The sequence below is a fragment of the Lampetra fluviatilis genome, chromosome 1 (assembly GCF_964198595.1).
Source record: "Lampetra fluviatilis chromosome 1, kcLamFluv1.1, whole genome shotgun sequence".
NCBI lineage: Eukaryota > Metazoa > Chordata > Hyperoartia > Petromyzontiformes > Petromyzontidae > Lampetra > Lampetra fluviatilis.
This window is the reverse complement of record NC_136275.1, coordinates 19,329,510-19,347,951: the sequence shown is the minus strand read 5'-3', so window position 1 is coordinate 19,347,951 and position 18,442 is coordinate 19,329,510. Positions and strand designations below refer to the sequence as shown.

General features: G+C 50.8%; 1 protein-coding gene across 1 annotated transcript; it reads right to left on the bottom strand.

Moving 5' to 3' along the window:
* Positions 1-170: 170 nt before the first annotated feature.
* UGCG (UDP-glucose ceramide glucosyltransferase) lies at positions 171-17,432 on the bottom strand. The gene is made up of 9 exons (XM_078858763.1): positions 16,916-17,432; positions 11,378-11,519; positions 10,845-10,947; positions 10,120-10,221; positions 8,991-9,103; positions 3,927-4,105; positions 3,675-3,761; positions 2,985-3,174; positions 171-1,481 (listed from the first exon to the last, which is right to left on the bottom strand). The coding sequence occupies exons 1-9, from the start codon at positions 17,008-17,010 to the stop codon at positions 1,311-1,313; spliced, it is 1,182 nt and encodes a 393-aa protein (XP_078714889.1). The 5' UTR covers positions 17,011-17,432; the 3' UTR covers positions 171-1,310.
* Positions 17,433-18,442: the final 1,010 nt, after the last annotated feature.

Here is an 18,442-nt window from a genome sequence, read left to right as displayed (position 1 = left end):
CTAGCGAACAGCACTTGCCCCAACAGCCTGTGTACACTGCACGGGTTATCTTTGTGTGTGTCTGCTCGTTATGTAATCTTTAATCATTGGTTTTTTTTGTATTCCCGTGCGAGTGTTTGTGTCGTCGGTTACAGACGCTGCGTAAAAGAATCAATCACAAACACCGCTCAGTCAACTCAATTCTTTTAAATTATACAGAAACACAACTCACACTTGCTCCAGTTTACACTATAAATACCAACAGATAAACCATGTATTATAGAACAATTAATGGCCCCCTGACAGAGCTCCGTGAGGAGGCCCAATTTGACAGTGCCCCATTATCAAGCTTCATGATGCGGCCCAGTCTCTGATAGAGGTCTGTCATGGAGTCCTTTTAGGAAACTTGCCACTTATTACCGAGCTCCGCCAGGGGACCCAGTCTTCAATAGTTATCATGGAACTCCACAATGAGGTCCAGTGTAATAGAGAGCTCCGTGAGAAGGCCTAGTGTAATAGAGCTCCATCATGGAGCTTAATAAGGAGGCCCAATATAACAGAGAGCTCCATTCTGGAGCTACATAAGGAGGCACAGTGTAATACAAAGCTCTATAAGGAAGCCCAGTGTAATGCAGAGCTCCATCAGGGAGCTCCACGAGGAGACCTGGTCACAGTGCTCTGTTCATCCAGGTGAAACCTGTCACAGTGCACGGATCCTCCCATGTCTCCTCTCACCTCCCCATACCCATCACCTCTCTCCACATCTTGTCTCTCCTTGAGGCATCTCCTTTCCCTCCAGATGTCTACTCTACTCCTCGTGTCTCCTTTTCTCTCTTCCCCGTGTCTTCCCCTACCCTCCCCGTGTCTTCTCTCTCTTCCCTGTATCTCCCAATATCCTTCCCGTGTCTGCTCTCCTATCCCCGTAACTACTCTCACCATATTTCCTCTCTCCTCGCCGTGTTCCCCACCCCTCCCTGTTGTGTCTCCTGTCTCCTCTCGCTTCCCAAAGTTAACCTCGTATCTCCTACACGTGTCTGCCCTTCCCTCCCGTGTCAACTCTCCCCCCCCCCTCCGTGTCTCCTCTCCTCTCCCAGTGTCTTCTCTCTTCTTCCTCTCCCCTCCGCTCCCTGTGTTTTATTTTATCCTCCCCACGTCTCTCCTCCCCATTCCTCCCATACCAATGTCTCCCTCTTCAATCTCTCTATTTCTCGTCTCTCCCCCCCCCCGCGCGACGTTTCCCTCTCGACCTGTGTGTCTCTCTCCCTCTCTCATCGTGTCTTTCTCCTCTATCCTCTCCCCGTGTCCCTCTCCTCCCACACGCCTACTCTCCCCTACACGGGGAGCGTCTCCTCCGCGGTGCCACCACAGTGAACCCGGTAAGTGCCTTTCCTCCATGCGATGTTTGGGTGAAGGAGAGCGGAGACGAAGATGTGCAGCGTCAGCAGCTCGCGCACAACCCACGCGGCCGCAAACTCCCTCCGCGAGAACGGGGGTGCGCCCCCCTACAACACAAAGACAAAGATTCCCCGTATAGCTCATGCACACACGCACTTTCACACACACCAATTGACTTCTTACTCACACAGACTGACACACACTCTCTCACAGTCTCACACGTACTAACTCACATGCTTTCTGACACACACTCATTCTCACTCATTCACCACACTCACACTCAATCCCACATACACAAATACACTCACACGAATTCTCACGCTCTCTCATGCACGCTCACTCTTACTCGCTCATTCGTACTCACTCTCACCCACACTCTTACCCGCTCACATACACAACAACGACCGCCATTTACCACGAAGTGGCGATGATATTACCACACGGTTTATGCCAGACTACGTGCAATTTGAGGCCAAGTGAAATGTCGAAGCCTCGCTGACAGGTCACAGCGCAGACCCAGGTGTGATAGGTTGATTGACTGAGATGACTGACAAATGCAACACCTGTGCTTCCCAACTCACTGCTTTTTAGCCACCTGGTGCTCCGCTCGTTTTTGTGAGCGTCGCTCCTCTGCCCTCGACTGTTTTTGGAGGGCAACTGCCTCCAACTGCCCAGTAGTGTCTTGACACTGCCGGTATCAGTTATTGGCAAGTCCAATCAGCTCCACATCCTCTTGTACTGCATCAGCCCATCTCTTCTCTAGCCTATGCCACGCCTGTTTAGGCCCTTCTCTAAATCCAAACAAAAGTTGCTTGGGCATGAGGGACCAAGTCAATACAGCCTTGCCTGCCGGAAGAGCTCACTGATGGAACTGTATCCAGATCATTGAGGTATAATAATAATTTAAATTTATAAAACGCCCTTAAAAAATCTATCTCAGGGCGCTATGCCTGAAAATGTGGAAATAGGTCAAATCAACCAAGGAAACAAGAAGTGAGAAAGACGTTTGAAAATAACTAAAGAGAGAAAGACAATTTGACCTCGAAGGGCGAGGAGTTCCAGATTTTAGGTGCCGCAATTGCAAAGGCGCATTCACCCCAAGTGTGAAGCCGAGATCGTGGGACAGTGAGCAAGCACAATCTGAGGATATTAATGATCTTGGTGGAATATATGGCTGAAGGAGGTCATGAATGTATGGAGGAGCGAGTCAATTTAAGGCCTTGAATACCAGCAAGAGAATATCAAAATCAATACGGATATGGACAGGGAGCCAGTGAAGGGACAGGAGCACAGGTGTGATGTGATCTTTAAAGGATGTACCAGTTAGACATTGAAATTCCAGATAACCCAACTAATACTGTGCCATTAAAAGATGAAAAACGGAAGTCAAAAGGAAGAGAAATGATTGGGGAGAGGAGTAATTGAGATTTTTTACCTACGTGACTTTACCGAAAAACCTAAGAATATGAATCCTTGCAGTCACGAAAGCTTCAAATCTAGAAGTAATTGAGACCGGAATAGAGAAAAAATTTTCGAGGAACAAATGTTGGGGTGAATTACAGCCATTCGCCACTAAGTGGAGGTGATGTCACCACGACCAGACCACTCACGTGCACGCCGGTGAGCTGTGCGTAGTCTGCCAGAAACCAGGCCAGGATGTGCCCCAGAAACACAATGGCCGGGTCCCATCCGAGTAATTTGCAAGATGCCCAGGATATGAGACACGAAGACACGAGACACTCGGACAATGGCTCGAGCAGTAGGGTCGCAGGGACCATTGTGAGACGCAGCTTAGTCCACCTAAGACACGGAGACGCAGAGACACTGTGACACAGGAACACAGAGACACTGATATACTCAGACAAGTGTGTACGTGTTAGTGAGCTTATGTTAGTGTGTGCGTTAGTGTGTGTGCGTTAGTGTGTGTGCGTTAGTGTGTACGTTAGCGTAAGTTATATGTGGGGAGCGGTAGTGCAACGGCGACCCGAGTTCGATTCCCACGCACGGCCATCGCCAGTGACGATTGTCCTGAATTAGTCCTGGGCCTCTCCCTAGGTCGACTCAGCCTTAAATGAGTACCTGGTGCGATGTGTAAACGTCGCCATTGGGGAGACAAAGGCGGCCGGGCGTGGTGTTGGCCACCCACCCCCTTGTGTGCCGTGCCGGCCTTCATAGGTGCTCGCTAACAGCACTTGCCCCAACAGTCTGTTCATGCTATACGGGGGATCTTTGTTTGTAAGTAATATGCGCGTTAGTGAGTGCACGTTAGTATGTGTGGGCATTAGTACGTGCGTTAGTACCTGATCATGCGGTTCCTGAAGGAGGAGATTGAGTAGGAACCCGGGTTCTGCAGTGCAACTTGGTGAGACATGGCGAGTTTCCATCCCCTATGTAGACAAACACAAATACACTCCTCTCCTTCCCCGTACATCCCATTCCTCACCATCTCTCTCTCATATCTCCCATCTCCTCCCCGTGTCTCCCCTCTCCACCCCGTGTCTCCCCGTGTCTCCCCGTGCCTCCCCTCTCCTCCCTGTGCGTGGCCCCCCTACCTGTCTGTGATGGCCTTGGCCATGAAGTAATCCTCCGCGAGGAACTTTCCGAAAGCTTGGAGCCCCCCAGCGTCGTCCAAGACCGAGCGACGCAGCAGACAGGACATTCCCGTGACACAGCGCACCCCAACCACGTGTGCCGAGACATAGCTACGTGGGTGAGCCGTGCCGAAATACACCTGCATACAGAGAGAGAAGCAGAGACAGAGAGAACAGAAGAGAGAGACACACAGACAGAGAGTGAGACAGAACAGACAGAAAGAGATTGGAAGACACACACACTCTGACACACACACTCTGACACACACAGAGACAGTGACACACACAGAGACAGTGACAGGAAGAGAAAGAGAAGGGCACACCCATGCACATATACAAAGATCCCCCATATAGCCTTTAACGGACTGTAGGGGCAAGTGCTGTTAGCGAGCACCTATGAAGGCCGGAACGGTTCACGAGGGGGTGGGTGGCCAGCACCACGCCCGACCGCCCTTGTCTCCCTAGTGGCAATGTTTACACACCGTACCAGGTACTCATTTGAGGCTGAGTCGACCTAGGGGAGGCCCGGGACCGGTTCAGATAATCGTCACTGGTGTTGGCCGTGAGCGGGAATCCAACCCGTGTCGCCGTGTTCATAGCGCAGCGCGCTAACCGCTACACTACCGCTCCCCACCCCCATGCACATATACTCACACTTACACTCACACTTATGTAGTGACATAGAACGGTCACTACTGTGTCGGCCCGTACGAGGGCTGGGGGCCCCAAGGGGGTGCCTGGGGGGTCACGTGGTGGAGGGATCCGGACCTTCCCAGAGGTGGGGGAAGGGAGGCGTGGCCTGGGAAGGGAGGCGTGGCCTGGAAAGAGCCAGCCACGCCTGGGCGGAGCCGGCCACGCCAAAGCAGATATAAGCGTGGTGTGAACGCGGAGCGAGGCTGTTGTACTGTACTCCGAAGTGAAGACATCATGGGTCGTCGTCCTGGGCCAGGCAGGCCGTTGCCTGCCTGGTCCAGTCTGTGTCGTGTTCCAGAGTGTTAGTGAGTTGAGGAAGGTGGTCACCACCTCATGTACAGTGTTATATTACTTACCGTTTAATAAATAGTGTTGCCTCCAAGCTGTGTGTGTGTGCACCTAATTCGAACCCACTACATTTGGTGTCAGAAGTTGTGGAAATATAAATATTGCTAGGTGTTATCCTAGGGAAGTAAAATGGGCACACGAAAAACAAATAGAAAACTCACCTGGACGCCTTCGTACGACGGGGACGGTGTGACGACCATCCTTCGGACAGCCCCGGGGATGGCAGCCCCGGTGACAGAGAGAGAGATGGCGCTGCACGCGGAGCGGCGGGACTGGCATCGCACCGCTGCTTCGCCGCCATTGGGAACGGAGCGATGGAGCCGCGGGGAGAGAACACCGTCGTCTCTTCGGGGGCTGGCGGGGGAGGCCCGGGCATGCGGGCCACGCGGTGGGGCCGCCAACTCGGCGGCTGATCATGGCGCTGTTCCCGCCAACTCAGCGGCTGGTCGGGGCGCTGTTCCCGCAAAAACGCTGCTCCCGCCAACTCGGCGGCTGGTCGGGGCACGGTTCCCGCCAAAACGCCGCTCCCGCCAACTCGGCGGCTGGTCGGGGCGCGGTTCCCGCCAAAACGCCGCTCCCGCCAACTCGGCGGCTGGTCGGGGCGTGATTCCCGCCAAAACGCCGCTCCCGCCAACTCGGCGGCTGGTCGGGGCGCGGTTCCCGCCAAAACGCCGCTCCTGCTGCCGAAATGCCGCTCCCGCCGACATCAACACCTGCGGAGGGGGAGTTCCAGTCTTCTGCTCGAGCGCGAGAGGTGGATGGGTTCGCAAGAGCAGGCCGTGTTCACCATGAAAGATTCTTCGGGCCGTCCCAGTGCTCCACCTTGCCGCCCTCCGCTATTCACAGTCGCCAGGCGAGTCGTGACATGACAAGCACCCGGCCCCAAGAAAAATAATAACTTCACCCATCTTGCGTGTGCCGGGTTGCGATCGCGGGTGTTTTTTTTAACTCGCTGGTTTGCAGAGCGTGTTCGTCCGGTTGTGTGCGTGATAAATTGACGCGGCTTCCATGCGGGTGTCTGCTTGTAACAGTGTTGTTAATTACGGCGTCGAGATCGGTATCTTCTGGGTGTAGTTAATGATTAATTCGTTGTTTGGTGTCCCGAGCTCCGTTGATATCCTGTAGGTTGCCGTGTTAATGACTCGTGTTGTTACGTCGTTTTGTTGCGAAATCGCCATTGTTATTGTGTATACTGTATGGAGTTTCGCTCGTGATTGTCACGTGTAACTGTCAGAAACTTTGATCGTCATTGTTGCCAATGTACAGACCGTATGGAGCTTTGCTTGAAATTGTTAACAGTGTATGGACTGTTGGGTACTTGCTTGTGATCATTTACTATGTACGGATTGTCTGGAGTATTGATTGTGTGTGTTGCCATGTGGGGACTGGATGGAGCATTGCGCCAAATGATTGACTGTACGAACTTCGTTTACTGCATATACTGTATTAATCAATTCGGCGATTCTTGGGGTTTGTGTCTAGTTTTTTTGCTCTCAAAATTCGAATGCCCTGAGTCCCATGGTTAATGTTGAAGGGGATTTTGAAATGACAGGTTCGGTTTGTTTCAAACTCACTGGTTGGTTCCTGTCCGTTGTTGCACAGATGATGTCTTTTGTGCGGGAATGCCCCTTGTGTTCTACATGGATCGGGGGTGCGTTTCTGTTAATTGCCGTCAAATTGCATTGCTCTCTCCACTCGGTTGGTACAGCTGCATGCTGCAATGCGAGTCTCGGAGATGATGTGTACGGATACGGGATGTGAGGTGTATTGTTGTGACCATTGAATATTCGGGATCGTCACAAATTGTGCGTACCTGTTCGGCATTGGATCAGTTCTGTGGGGGATCATAATTCAAATTGTATGTGTTGTGATGGTGTTAAATTGCGATGGTGACATGCTGCCAGGGATTTGGAATTGTGGTGCTGGCTGTCACTTATCTTGGGGCGCAGATCCTGACCAGGATGGCCCAGTGAGAGTTATGTGTCTAACACGAACATTGTGGTCCCGTCATGCTGTGTCTGACGGCTTGACCTGACAGCCCGGAGATCGAGACACTCCGTGGCTTGTCTAGCCTAGTGGGCTGTGCGCTCACATGGCTCAGAGAGTGTGGTCCCGTCATGCTGTGTCTGACAGCTTGACCTGACAGCCCGGAGATCGAGACACTCCGTGGCTTGTCTAGCCTAGTGGGCTGTGCGCTCACATGGCTCAGAGAGTGTGGTCCCATCATGCTGTGTCTGATGGCTTGACCTGATGGCCCGGAGAGTGAGACACTCCGAGGCGCGTTGAAAAAGTGGGCTGGAGATTCGTAGTGTTCAGGTGGAGTTGTCCCGTTACGTTGGGACTGTATCCCTCAGTTGTTAGGGTGCATGTTGTGCAGTAAGTGAACAATGGGTCGTCTCAGCTCGGTCGGTACAGCTATAGGCTGCGATGCGAGTCTTGGAGAGAGACTGGGTTAAAATCCCCCCCGATATGGCCGACGCGTGCTACTGGTTGTGACGCCGCGTCGGAAAGGCGGTGGGGTTGTAACATGGAAATTCCCCCCCGATATGGCCGACGCGTGCTACTGGTTGTGACGCCGCATCGGAAAGGCGGTGGGGTGGTAACATGGAAATTCCCCCCGATATGGCTGACGCGTGCTACTGGTTGTGATGCCGCGTCGGAAAGGCGGTGGGGTGGTAACATGGAAATTCCCCACCGATATGGCCGACGCGTGCTACTGGTTGTGATGCCGCGTCGGAAAGGCGGTGGGGTGCTAACATGGAAATTCCCCCCCGATATGGCCGACGCGTGGTACTGGTTGTGACGCCGCGTCGGAAAGGCGGTGGGGTGGTAACATGGAAATTCCCCCCCCGATATGGCCGACGTGCGCGGGTTTTAGGATGGAGACGCCATGTCGGAAAGGCGGGGGGGGGGTGCTATTGGGTGACTGTCATGTCCGAAGAGCGGAGGCGAGTGTTCGTTGAGTGATGCCTCAGGAGGATTTGTTTCTCGTCACAGGAGGCAGTATCTACCTGGCACCTTGGAGTCGCCGGTTATGCCGACCGGCTACGGACTGGGGGGGGGAGGAAGTGGAGCCTGCGTCAGCTACTCCTGCTCCTCCTGTTCTTGACTCCTGGGGGGAGGGGCCGTGCCCTTTGGGCCGCTTCTGGTTCCCCAGGCCCGGCCACATGGACTCGTTGAAGACTGGCTGCTCTACATGCCTCTCAGACTCCTTGCTCATTGCCTACGCCGTCGTTCCAATGGCCACACTCACATGTCGGTGCATGAGTGATTCTCACGGGGAGGCTGTGCTGGAGCGTAAGTGGGTTAGCCAGTTTTCATGTATATTTGTTGTTAATTCCCCATTTTCTATGCGGTTCCCTTCCTTTTACCCTCGTCGATTCTGTATATCTTATGTGATTGTATTTCTTATCGGTCGCCGGTCATTTATTGATGTTGCTGGTTCGGAGGCACACCTTTTCGATGTTTCACAGTTGTGTTACAGCCGGGGACGGCTGTGTGTTTATACAGGTGGGGGTGATGTAGTGACATAGAACGGTCACTACTGTGTCGGCCCGTACGAGGGCTGGGGGCCCCAAGGGGGTGCCTGGGGGGTCACGTGGTGGAGGGATCCGGACCTTCCCAGAGGTGGGGGAAGGGAGGCGTGGCCTGGGAAGGGAGGCGTGGCCTGGACAGAGCCAGCCACGCCTGGGCGGAGCCGGCCACGCCAAAGCAGATATAAGCGTGGTGTGAACGCGGAGCGAGGCTGTTGTACTGTACTCCGATGTGAAGACATCATGGGTCGTCGTCCTGGGCCAGGCAGGCCGTTGCCTGCCTGGTCCAGTCTGTGTCGTGTTCCAGAGTGTTAGTGAGTTGAGAAAGGTGGTCACCACCTCATGTACAGTGTTATATTACTTACCGTTTAATAAATAGTGTTGCCTCCAAGCTGTGTGTGTGTGCACCTAATTCGAACCCACTACACTTACACAGGGACAGACAGGTTACCTGCTCGAGCGTGGCTGCGAATCCACGTCTGTCGGCCACGTACGGGAGCCCGTGGACAAGACCCACATCCTTGGACAACTGCAAAACCATGTCTAACAGTGTGTCTGGTCTCACTATAGGGAGACACAGAGAGAGACAGAGAGAGAGACAGACACAGAGAGAGACACACACATATAGAAACAGGGACAGAGTGAGACAATGTTTAACAGCGTGTCTGGTCTCACTACAGGAAGACAGACATACTAAGTCACTGTGTGTCTATCTTTGTCTATTTACGGAGAGCGGTAGTGTAATGAATATTTTTTGCGACATAGAAGTATAATGTATGACTTACTGTTAGTAGCTCAGCTTATTGGAGAGTATATTGAGTATATTGATGATATTGATGTAGTTTATATTTAAGTTTTTACGTGGTGGTTTGGCTGCTGCAGCTCCTTACTATTAAAATTCCTTCCCTTTATTACTGCTAATCCTACTTCCTCCCTTTATTGCTGCTAATCCTACGTAATACACGAGCATAATATGACTTTGAGACCCCGCTCCACCACCTACACATTCCACAAGTAGTGACTAATCCCATATCTGCATTTGCCATAAATATGCTAAATTTATCTGTTGATATGCAAATTCCTTTGTCAAGGCGCCCTCCTCCTCTAACCCAGCTTAAATATACGCTGCCAAGCTTGGTGGTGTTCATTCAGACGCTGTCTTTCCGACAGCCCTGTTCTTCACCTGAGGACGGCTGCTTGCGTTGTGGCCGAAACGTCGTGAGAATTGTATTTTATTATGTTTTATTTTTATTATTTGATTATTTCCCTTCTACGTGACTCTACCGAAAGAACCAAGAAGGTAGTGTAATGTTTAGCACTCTGGGTTACGAACTCGGCAACTCCAATTCATTTACCGCTTACAGGCAAAATCAGTGGCAAAATATCAGATCTGGTCTTGGGTCTTCCCTATGTCGACTCAACCTGAAACAAGTACCTTGCAAAGTATGTATTTAACATCAACACTGCGGAGACAAAGGTGCTGGCCACACCACCGACTCATAGGTGCTCGGTAATTGCACTTGCCCCTACAGTCTGTGTGGGCTATGCAGGGGGACATTTACCTTTGTATTTGTACTCACCGCGAATGCCACTGTCACAGATCCACAGTAGACTGTGTTTCGCAGACTCATACGCAGGCATAAGATTATTCACCTTGGGGTTGATACCCACTCGCTTGCCTCCTACACATACAGACGGACACAGAGAGAGATGCATAGACAGAGACACGTAGAGACACACAGACACACTCCCCCCCCTCCCCCATGTATCTCTTCCCTCTCTCCCCATGTCTCCACCTCTCTCCTTTCTCTCTCACTTCCTCTATATATTTCCCTCATCTCTCTCCCAGTGTCTTTCTCTCCCTGTTTCTCTCGCTCCCTCCTCTCCCCATGTCTCTTTTTTTACGATCAGAGGAAACAAGAAGATGCTCGGTGTAGTCGGCACTTTGCTTCGTTCATCATTTCTGTTTTTTTTTTCAATGCTTTGCTTCATGTGCCCCCCCCCCCCCTTTATAAATGAAAGATTTCACAAAAGATGTTACACTCTGCTCTCCTCCTTCTTACCCCTTCCCTCTCTGTACCCCCTCTCTCTACCCCTCCTCTATGTCTATGTTCCCCCTGTTTTCTATGTAAAAAAAAAATTACAAGTACTGCATCTGCACCCAGCCCTTCTCGCAGTCCAACGGCACTCAATACACCCATGTCTCTCTCCCTGTGTCTCTGATTCTCCCTCTCAGTGTTTCTCTCTCTCCCCATGTCTGTCAATTTCCCAATATCTCTCTTGTGTGTGTGTCTCTCTCTCTCACCCACGAGGAGTTTTGCGTCCGCGTTCGGGTATTTGTCGAGGAGCTGCTGACAGATTTTCACCGCTGGGTCATCTCTGTCCTGCACACAGAGAAGAATCTCCACCTACACAGAGAGAAAGAGTGGGGAAGGTGTCAGATTGGCTATTTATTCATCACACAGAGAGAGAGAGAGAAGTGGACTATCTGCCTGTTAATCGCAAAGAGAGAGGAGACATACTGCCTGCCTCTCCATCTTGTTATAAACATTCTCCATGATGGCGCCTATGAATATTTTTGTATTACGAATTGTATAAATTTCCTCTCCCGTGTGATACTCTTTCTCTCTCTCTACCCGTGTCTCTCACCCCCTCTCTCTCTCTTTCTCCCCATGTGCCTGTTTGTTCTCGTATCCCTATTCCTGTAAGTATTTCATGTTGAAGAATTTCTCGAAGTTGTCTCCCCGTGCCCCTGTGTCTCCATCTCCACATGTCTTCCTGTGTATCCCCGCGTCTACCCGTGCCTCCCGATAGCCACGTGTCTCTGTGTTCCCGTGCCTCTGGATAGTCCATGTTGAAGAATGTCTCAAGATTGTCTCCGAGGTTTGGGTCGACGCCTTTGAGCGGCTTGAGGAGGGAGACACCAGGAAGACATGAAACAGGAACTTTGTCCGGCACCTGCCTCCGCAGGTGGATGCGCCTGGAGAGACGAAGACACATGGAGACACACACAGGGAGACACGATGAGAAACGGGGAGAGTTGGAGAGACACGGGGACACATGAGAGCACAGGGAGACACATGCCTACAGGGGATTATGAATGCATTATAAATGTAGTTCCTAAAATGCAGCAAGTTGGCACAGTGAAAAGCACAGGTGGAGCATGTCAGTCATCTCAGTCAGTCAACCGATGGCACCTGGGTCTGTCCCGTGACCTCCTGCGAGTGAGCCTTCGACACTTCATGTCACCTCAAAGTGCATCTAACCTGGCACAAGCACTGTGGTGACATCACCACTACTTAATAAGCAATGGCGGCTGTTTATGTTGTGTGTGAGGGTGTATGTGTGACTTAGCCTCAAATGAGAAGCTGGTGCGATGTGTAGGGAGACAAAGGCGGCCGGACGTAGTTCTGGTCACTAACAGCAGTTGTCCCAATAGTCTGTTAAGGCTAAAACAGGTGATCTTTATCTTTGGGAGGAAGTGTGAGTGCGTGCTTGCTTTTGTGGCTCGTGATAACATCGTGGTTAGCAATGGCGGGGCCAGGATTTTCAGGTAGGGGGGGCAACCCCTCCAGCAATGACAAATGATAGAGGAGTTGTTAGTAAGTAAGGACTTGTCCCTTGCTTTTTATTCGACGCGTGTGCGGCGATGGCGCAGCCAACGATCGAGGGTCGAATTCGAACCGTGTGTGATTGGCATCGCGCTCGCTGAAGGTGTTTGCCTTCAGAGAAGTCGTGGACTGTATACGCAACTGTGCACAATTCTGAGTCACTTATAACTGCTTTGTCGTTACTTATTATGACTCAGAATATTGTCCTCTCATCTCATAGAGTCGCTGGCTCATAATAATATGCTACACAGTGGCAGTGGGGGTCGCAAAATGCTGATTTATTACTAATAAACCCCAATGATCCGATCGAAATTAGGGATTTCGATTGGATCATTGGGGGGGCACGTGCCACCCCACCCCCCCCCCAACTGGCTCCGCCAGTGGTGGTTAGCACATTGCGTGTGAACTAAGTTTAAGTTCCGCTGAGAGCCAAGATCAGCCACGAATATTGACGAATATGTGAACCGGTCCTGAACCTCCCCTAGGTCGACTCAACCTTAAATGAGTACCAGATTGATGTGTAAGCATCATCATTGGGGAGACAACAGCGGCCGGGCATAGTTTAGGCCACATCAAACCAGCCTTGATAGGTGCTCGCTAACAGCCAATAATAGCCTGTTAAAGGCTATATCGGGGGATCTGTGTGTTTGTGTGCGTTTGCCCCGTATCTGTTTGCAAAACAAAGAAGCCCTACGCGAGATGAGCTCGCCAACCACACGCAAACCCAACATCCATCTATCTCCCCGTCTCCATCCTCTCTCCTTCCCTATCTCCCTCCTCTCTCTCACACGTGTCTCCATCCACTGTCTCCCCATGCATCACCCCTCCCATTGTCTCACTCTTTTCCCTCTTCTCCCCCCCCCCCCATGTCTACTTCCTCTATCTCCCTTCTCTCTCTCCCTCCCCGTGTCTCTCTCTCTGCCGCATATTAATTATTTAAGGTTTTTTGTGAAAACACTATGAACCTTGTAAATTCACCTGCGAGTCAGATTTCACACTGAATTAAAGATTAATGCTCCATGCGCGCATGGATTTGTGTGTTTTGGAGGCTCGTGAAGAACGCTCCTGGGAAGTGCCAGGCGAGGAGCACTTTTATGCTAATGGACAAGATGGAGAGACGTTTTGAGTGAGTGATTTTGATATTCTGAGTGTATGGGTGAGCGGGCACGTAAATAGGTGGATGGTTGAGTGGGTGGGTAGGTAGGTCAGTGGGTGGGTAAGGGGACAGTACATCTCCATGAACTGTCACATGGGTAAATAAAGGATGGCAAACGCTATTCATTATTTAATTATAATATGCTTCTTCTGTTCGCGTCAAGTGACAGAATAAACAATAGCAGGTGAAGCAGCCTATGCGGAACAATGAGGTGGTAGTACAGGTAGCGCTGGTGATGATGCTGTCAAACATGAACACAGCCCAGCCAGCAGTGATGCGAATTACACATTCCTATGGCCAAGAGCCACTAGGCACATTGAACATTGATACAATTATACAACAAGCGACCTGCAATTGTAAAATTTTTACAGCGTGGAAGAGTAGACTAAATGACCTCTCTATAGGGGCTCTGAAGAGCTTCCTTTTGTGAAAGCTCTTCCGCAAACAGTGGCATTAACAAGTCATTTCAGTGCTGCACATTTTACCTTTTGACATTAAAAAATATGAATGGGTTTACAGTAAACAAGAGTATGGCAAGGCTAAACACAGCAACAAGGATAATCTCTCAAAAGTTGTATAAATAAACATGTGTATGTGTAATTGTGTAAATATAAGTTCGTATTTTTACAATGTTTTAATGTAAAAGCAACCAAATGCAACATTAACGTATACCGCTGAATCCTCCGGTATAAATACAAATTATTATTTAAATTATCGTTTGAAATAATGTTCGGTTGCTGCTAAATAACGTGGCTATTATAAATGATACAGTAAAAACTTGTCGTAGATATTGTGACTATCACGAAATGAAGGTTTTAACGTGGAAACGAGAGCTGTGAGTATGCAGTGCCGCCCGTAGAGGTACGGTGTGCGTGCGTTACAATAAAAGAAAACGAGACAAAGCTACACAATTAAGCCTGTGCAACTTTACGTCATAACACACACACACAATTGCACGATAAAGCCTCGTATTAAAATAAACAAAAACGAAAGTGTGGCCGTGCGGCTCATGGGATGCGTGGCAAAAAACATTTTCTCTTTTTTTTACGCGAAGGGACAGATATGAGAAGGCGCAATTTTATTTTACTTATAATTCTCCAAAGATTATCATGCTTATTTTGCGTGGACACTGGGACCCTATATTCTGCCAGAGAGCTACGTCCCTGCCTACATAAACGACGGCATTTGGTTTGAACGAGACTGACGCTGCTGCTGCAGCAGCAGCTGATGAGACACTGAACGTGGAAACCGATGCGGTCCGCTCATGTTAAAAGCAATAGTTTCAGCAAGCCTGGCTGCCGATGGGCCACAGTTTTGCTGATTTGTACTATGATTGAACTCATGGTTTAAAAAAGCAAGCCCCTAATATATCCGATGTGATAGTGAATGATATCGTGTCAACCCATAGGGTTTACCCCGGTATTCTTGTACAGGGAAATTGAGTTTTCAGGTCCATACGGCGTACAGCCGTTTCAATAGGGCAAAAAAAATGTTTCGTCTTATTTGTTTGCGTTTCGCCCTTGTTGATGGGACTTTGTAGGGTGAACGTTGAGATTTATAAGGGGCACGGCGTGACCATTAAGGTCTGAATTGGTCTGAAATAAGGTAGGGCACTGATATGATGAATGGAATGCAGAAACCGATAAAGGAGGGTTTGTTGCGTTAAAATTAATGCCGGCGATCAGATACACTTCCAAGAAGGGAGTGTGGCTGGCTGATGGGATGTGTAAACAACTATATTTGTAGCTGTTTAAATGCGGAGAGACTGCTTTGTGAAGGGCGCATATTGTCGGTACGCGTATCTACGTTTGTTCTGAAGTCTTTCTCGCATTGACGGTGGTGGTCATCTCCATAAACAAGCTGGCAGCGGTGGAAAAATTCAACATGTCGATGGCAGAGGGGGGGTGTCCAGAGTTTTCTCTCTCCTCTCTCCCAACTGCACTGCTTCGTCGCTGCCGATTTGTCTTTTGAGTAAGCACCACCGCATCCCTTGTCATCAACCCCTTATCAGTGCCCTACGTTATTACAGGCCAATTCAGACCTTATTGACCACGCCGTGCCCCTTATACATTTCAACGTTCATCCTACAAAGTCCCATCTCAAGGGAGAGAAACACGAAATCGACGTTTTTTTGTTGCCCGTATTCAAACGGCTGTACCGCCGTATGGACCTGAAAACCCAAGTTCCCCTGTACAAGAATACCGGGTACCAGTACCAGTTGAAAGGGTAAAAACCTATTACTATATTTTGCCACTGGTAAAGGAGGTCTCATAGTGTAAATGCTTACCCCGAGCTCTCAATACTCTGATAGTGCGCTGTTTTTGAGTTGTACGCCTTTTGGCGTCATCTGGTCCAACACCAGTGGAGACTAGGCTCTAAGAAAAGCTGTCTCGGGTGTGGACCAATCAACTTCAAGGACAGTGCATATCATTATCATTATCAGAGTTGTTTCTTTTTGTTTGCATTTTGACTGCTTGTGTTGTGGTTATGGCAAACATGATCCCTTGTATAAAGGTGTCAGTTTTGTACCAGTTGAAAGGGTAAAAACCTATTACTAAGAATACCGGGGTTAAACCGTACGGATTGACACGGTAAGCCACCCCTCGCTGTGCGTTCTAAGTGGCAACTGGCTGGTTTGGGTTGCCTGTGTTGCGTGTCCAGTTGTAGTAGCGAAGCGGACAGCGCTACGAACCCCGGCTATGAGCCGAGTTCGATTCCAGCCATCCACGGCCAACAACAGCAGCAGCAGCCAGTGACGATAACCTGAACGAGTAGCGTGGTGTGGCTTGCAGTAAAAACATCGCCACTGAGTGGGGGAGACAAAGGCGGCCGGTGCGTGGTGCTTGACCACCCCACCCCGTCATAGGTGCTGCTTGCTAAGAGCGCTTGACCCCAGCATCATGTTAAGGCCAAAAGGTGGGGGGGGGGAGGTGTGGATCGTTTAACTTAAATAGCGTCAGCGATGCAGCACTGCGACAACTGTGCGTGTGTGTGTCTGTGCCGTGTGTGTGTGCTTGTGTGTGTGCGTGTGTGTGTGCCGTGTGTGTGCGTGTGTGTGTGTGCTGTGTGTGTGTGCGTGCGTGTGTGCCGTGCGCGTGTGCTGTGTGTGTGCGTGTGTGTGTGCCGTGTGTGCGTGTGTGTGTGTGCCGTGTGTGTGTGCCGTGTGTGTGCGTGTGTGTGTGTGCTGTGTGTGTGTGCGTGCGTGTGTGCTGTGTGTGTGTGTGTGTATGCGTGTGTGTGTGCCGTGTGTGCTTGTGTGTGTGCCGTGTGTGTGCGTGCGTGTGTGTGCCGGGTGTGTGTGTGTGTGCTTGTGTGTGCTTGTGTGTGCGTGTGTGTGTGCCGTGTGTGTGCGCATGTGTGTGTGTGCCGTGTGTGTGTGCTTGTGTGTGTGTTCGTGTGTGTGCTTGTGTGTGCGTGTGTCTGTCTGTGTCATGTGTGTGTGTGCCGTGTGTGTGTGCCGTGCGTGTGCGTGCTTGTGTGTGTGCTTGTGTGTGTGTGAGTGTGTGCCCGTGTGTGTGTGCCGTGTGTGCGTGTCTGTCTGTGTGCCGTGTGTGTGCTTGTGTGTGTGTGCCGTGTGTGTCGGTTGTAGCTGTCGCCACGGGGACTCACGTGAATGCGATGGACACGAGATGCATCAGCCACAGGACGAGGCCCAACGCGAGCGCCAGCGCGGCCACAGCCACGCCCGGCGCGAGCGCCATCATCGCCGTTACTCGCCACCACCTCCACCACCACCACCTCCACCACCGTCACCACCTCCACCACCGTCACCACCTCCACCACCCCCAGGACTCGCAGCCGGCACCCCCGAACGAGCAAAGAGCGAGGGGATCGAAGGAGCGAGCGAGCGCGCGTACCGCACCGAACAAGACGAAAATAATGAAAGCGAATGGGGGGGGGCAAGGTGGTGGTGGTGGTGGTGGGGGGGTGGGCAAGGTGGTGGAGGTGGTGGTGGGCAAGGTGGTGGTGGTGGTGGGGGGGGTGTGCACACAAGAACGAGAGTGAAATGAGAGCGACTGCTTGAGAGACACACGCGGGGTGGGGGGGTGCTCAGCTGGGCGCCCGCACCGTTAGGTGACGTCACCGACCCAATCACCCCGCCCGCCCGCGCGCGCACACAGCGTTCCAGCCTCGCGCGATGACGTCACTCGCAACAAGAGCGCGGTGACGTCATAACCACGGCAACAACTCCGGCGCGGGTGCGAACGTGCTCGGTGACGTCATAACTACCGCCGGCCACTTTTAAACTACCCCGGGCGCGGGTGTGAACGCGCGCGGTGACGTCATTACCAGCGTGATGCAAGCGCCATGACGTCCGCGGCCATTCGACGAGATGACGTCAGCAATCGCTGATTCACGTCGACATCTTCTCGGATGACGTCACGGTTCGCTTGTTGATCTGAAATTAAGCACTGGCAAGGAAAGCCTTGAGGATGATGCGATGTGCAACAAAATAATATTGCTAATTTATTCTAGATTTGAAGCTTTCGTGACTGCAAGGATTCATACTCTTAGGTTTTTTCGGTAAAGTCACGTAGGTAAAAAAGAAAAAAGAAATTATATAAATAATAATAGAAAGATTTTGGACGATTTTTGACCCCCCCCTCGTCACACGACGTCACAAAAAGTCAGTCTCCCCCTCAAATATGACGTCACAAAGCTCTGCCCCCCCCCCCAAAAAACATGCTTCAAATCGTCTTAAACTATTGTCATTGTAGTGCGTATTTAATGTGGCGCTGCACTCTGATGTTGTAGGAGAAAACATATTAAAAAAGTATGTTTAATTAAGTAGAACTTGTCTATATTTATTTAAAGTTGCTCATTCTGATGTGACGTCACATTTCTCACCCCCCCCCCTCGTCACACATCGTCACAAATGTCTGACCCCCCCCGCCCCCTAGGTGCGTGACGTCATTTATGGACGGCCAATAAATTATGTCTCACAGTGTTCGATTCTGTCTCTCCGTATCTGTCTCCCAGTATTCAATTATGTCTCTACGTCTCCCTGTGTCTACGTGTCTCCATTGATGTCTATGTGTAAATGTATAGTAGCCGTCTCGCTGTCTCCCTGTGCCTACGTGTCTGCCTATGTCTTGGTAGGAGGGAAAATCCCTCAGCCCAGAAAACATCATGGGG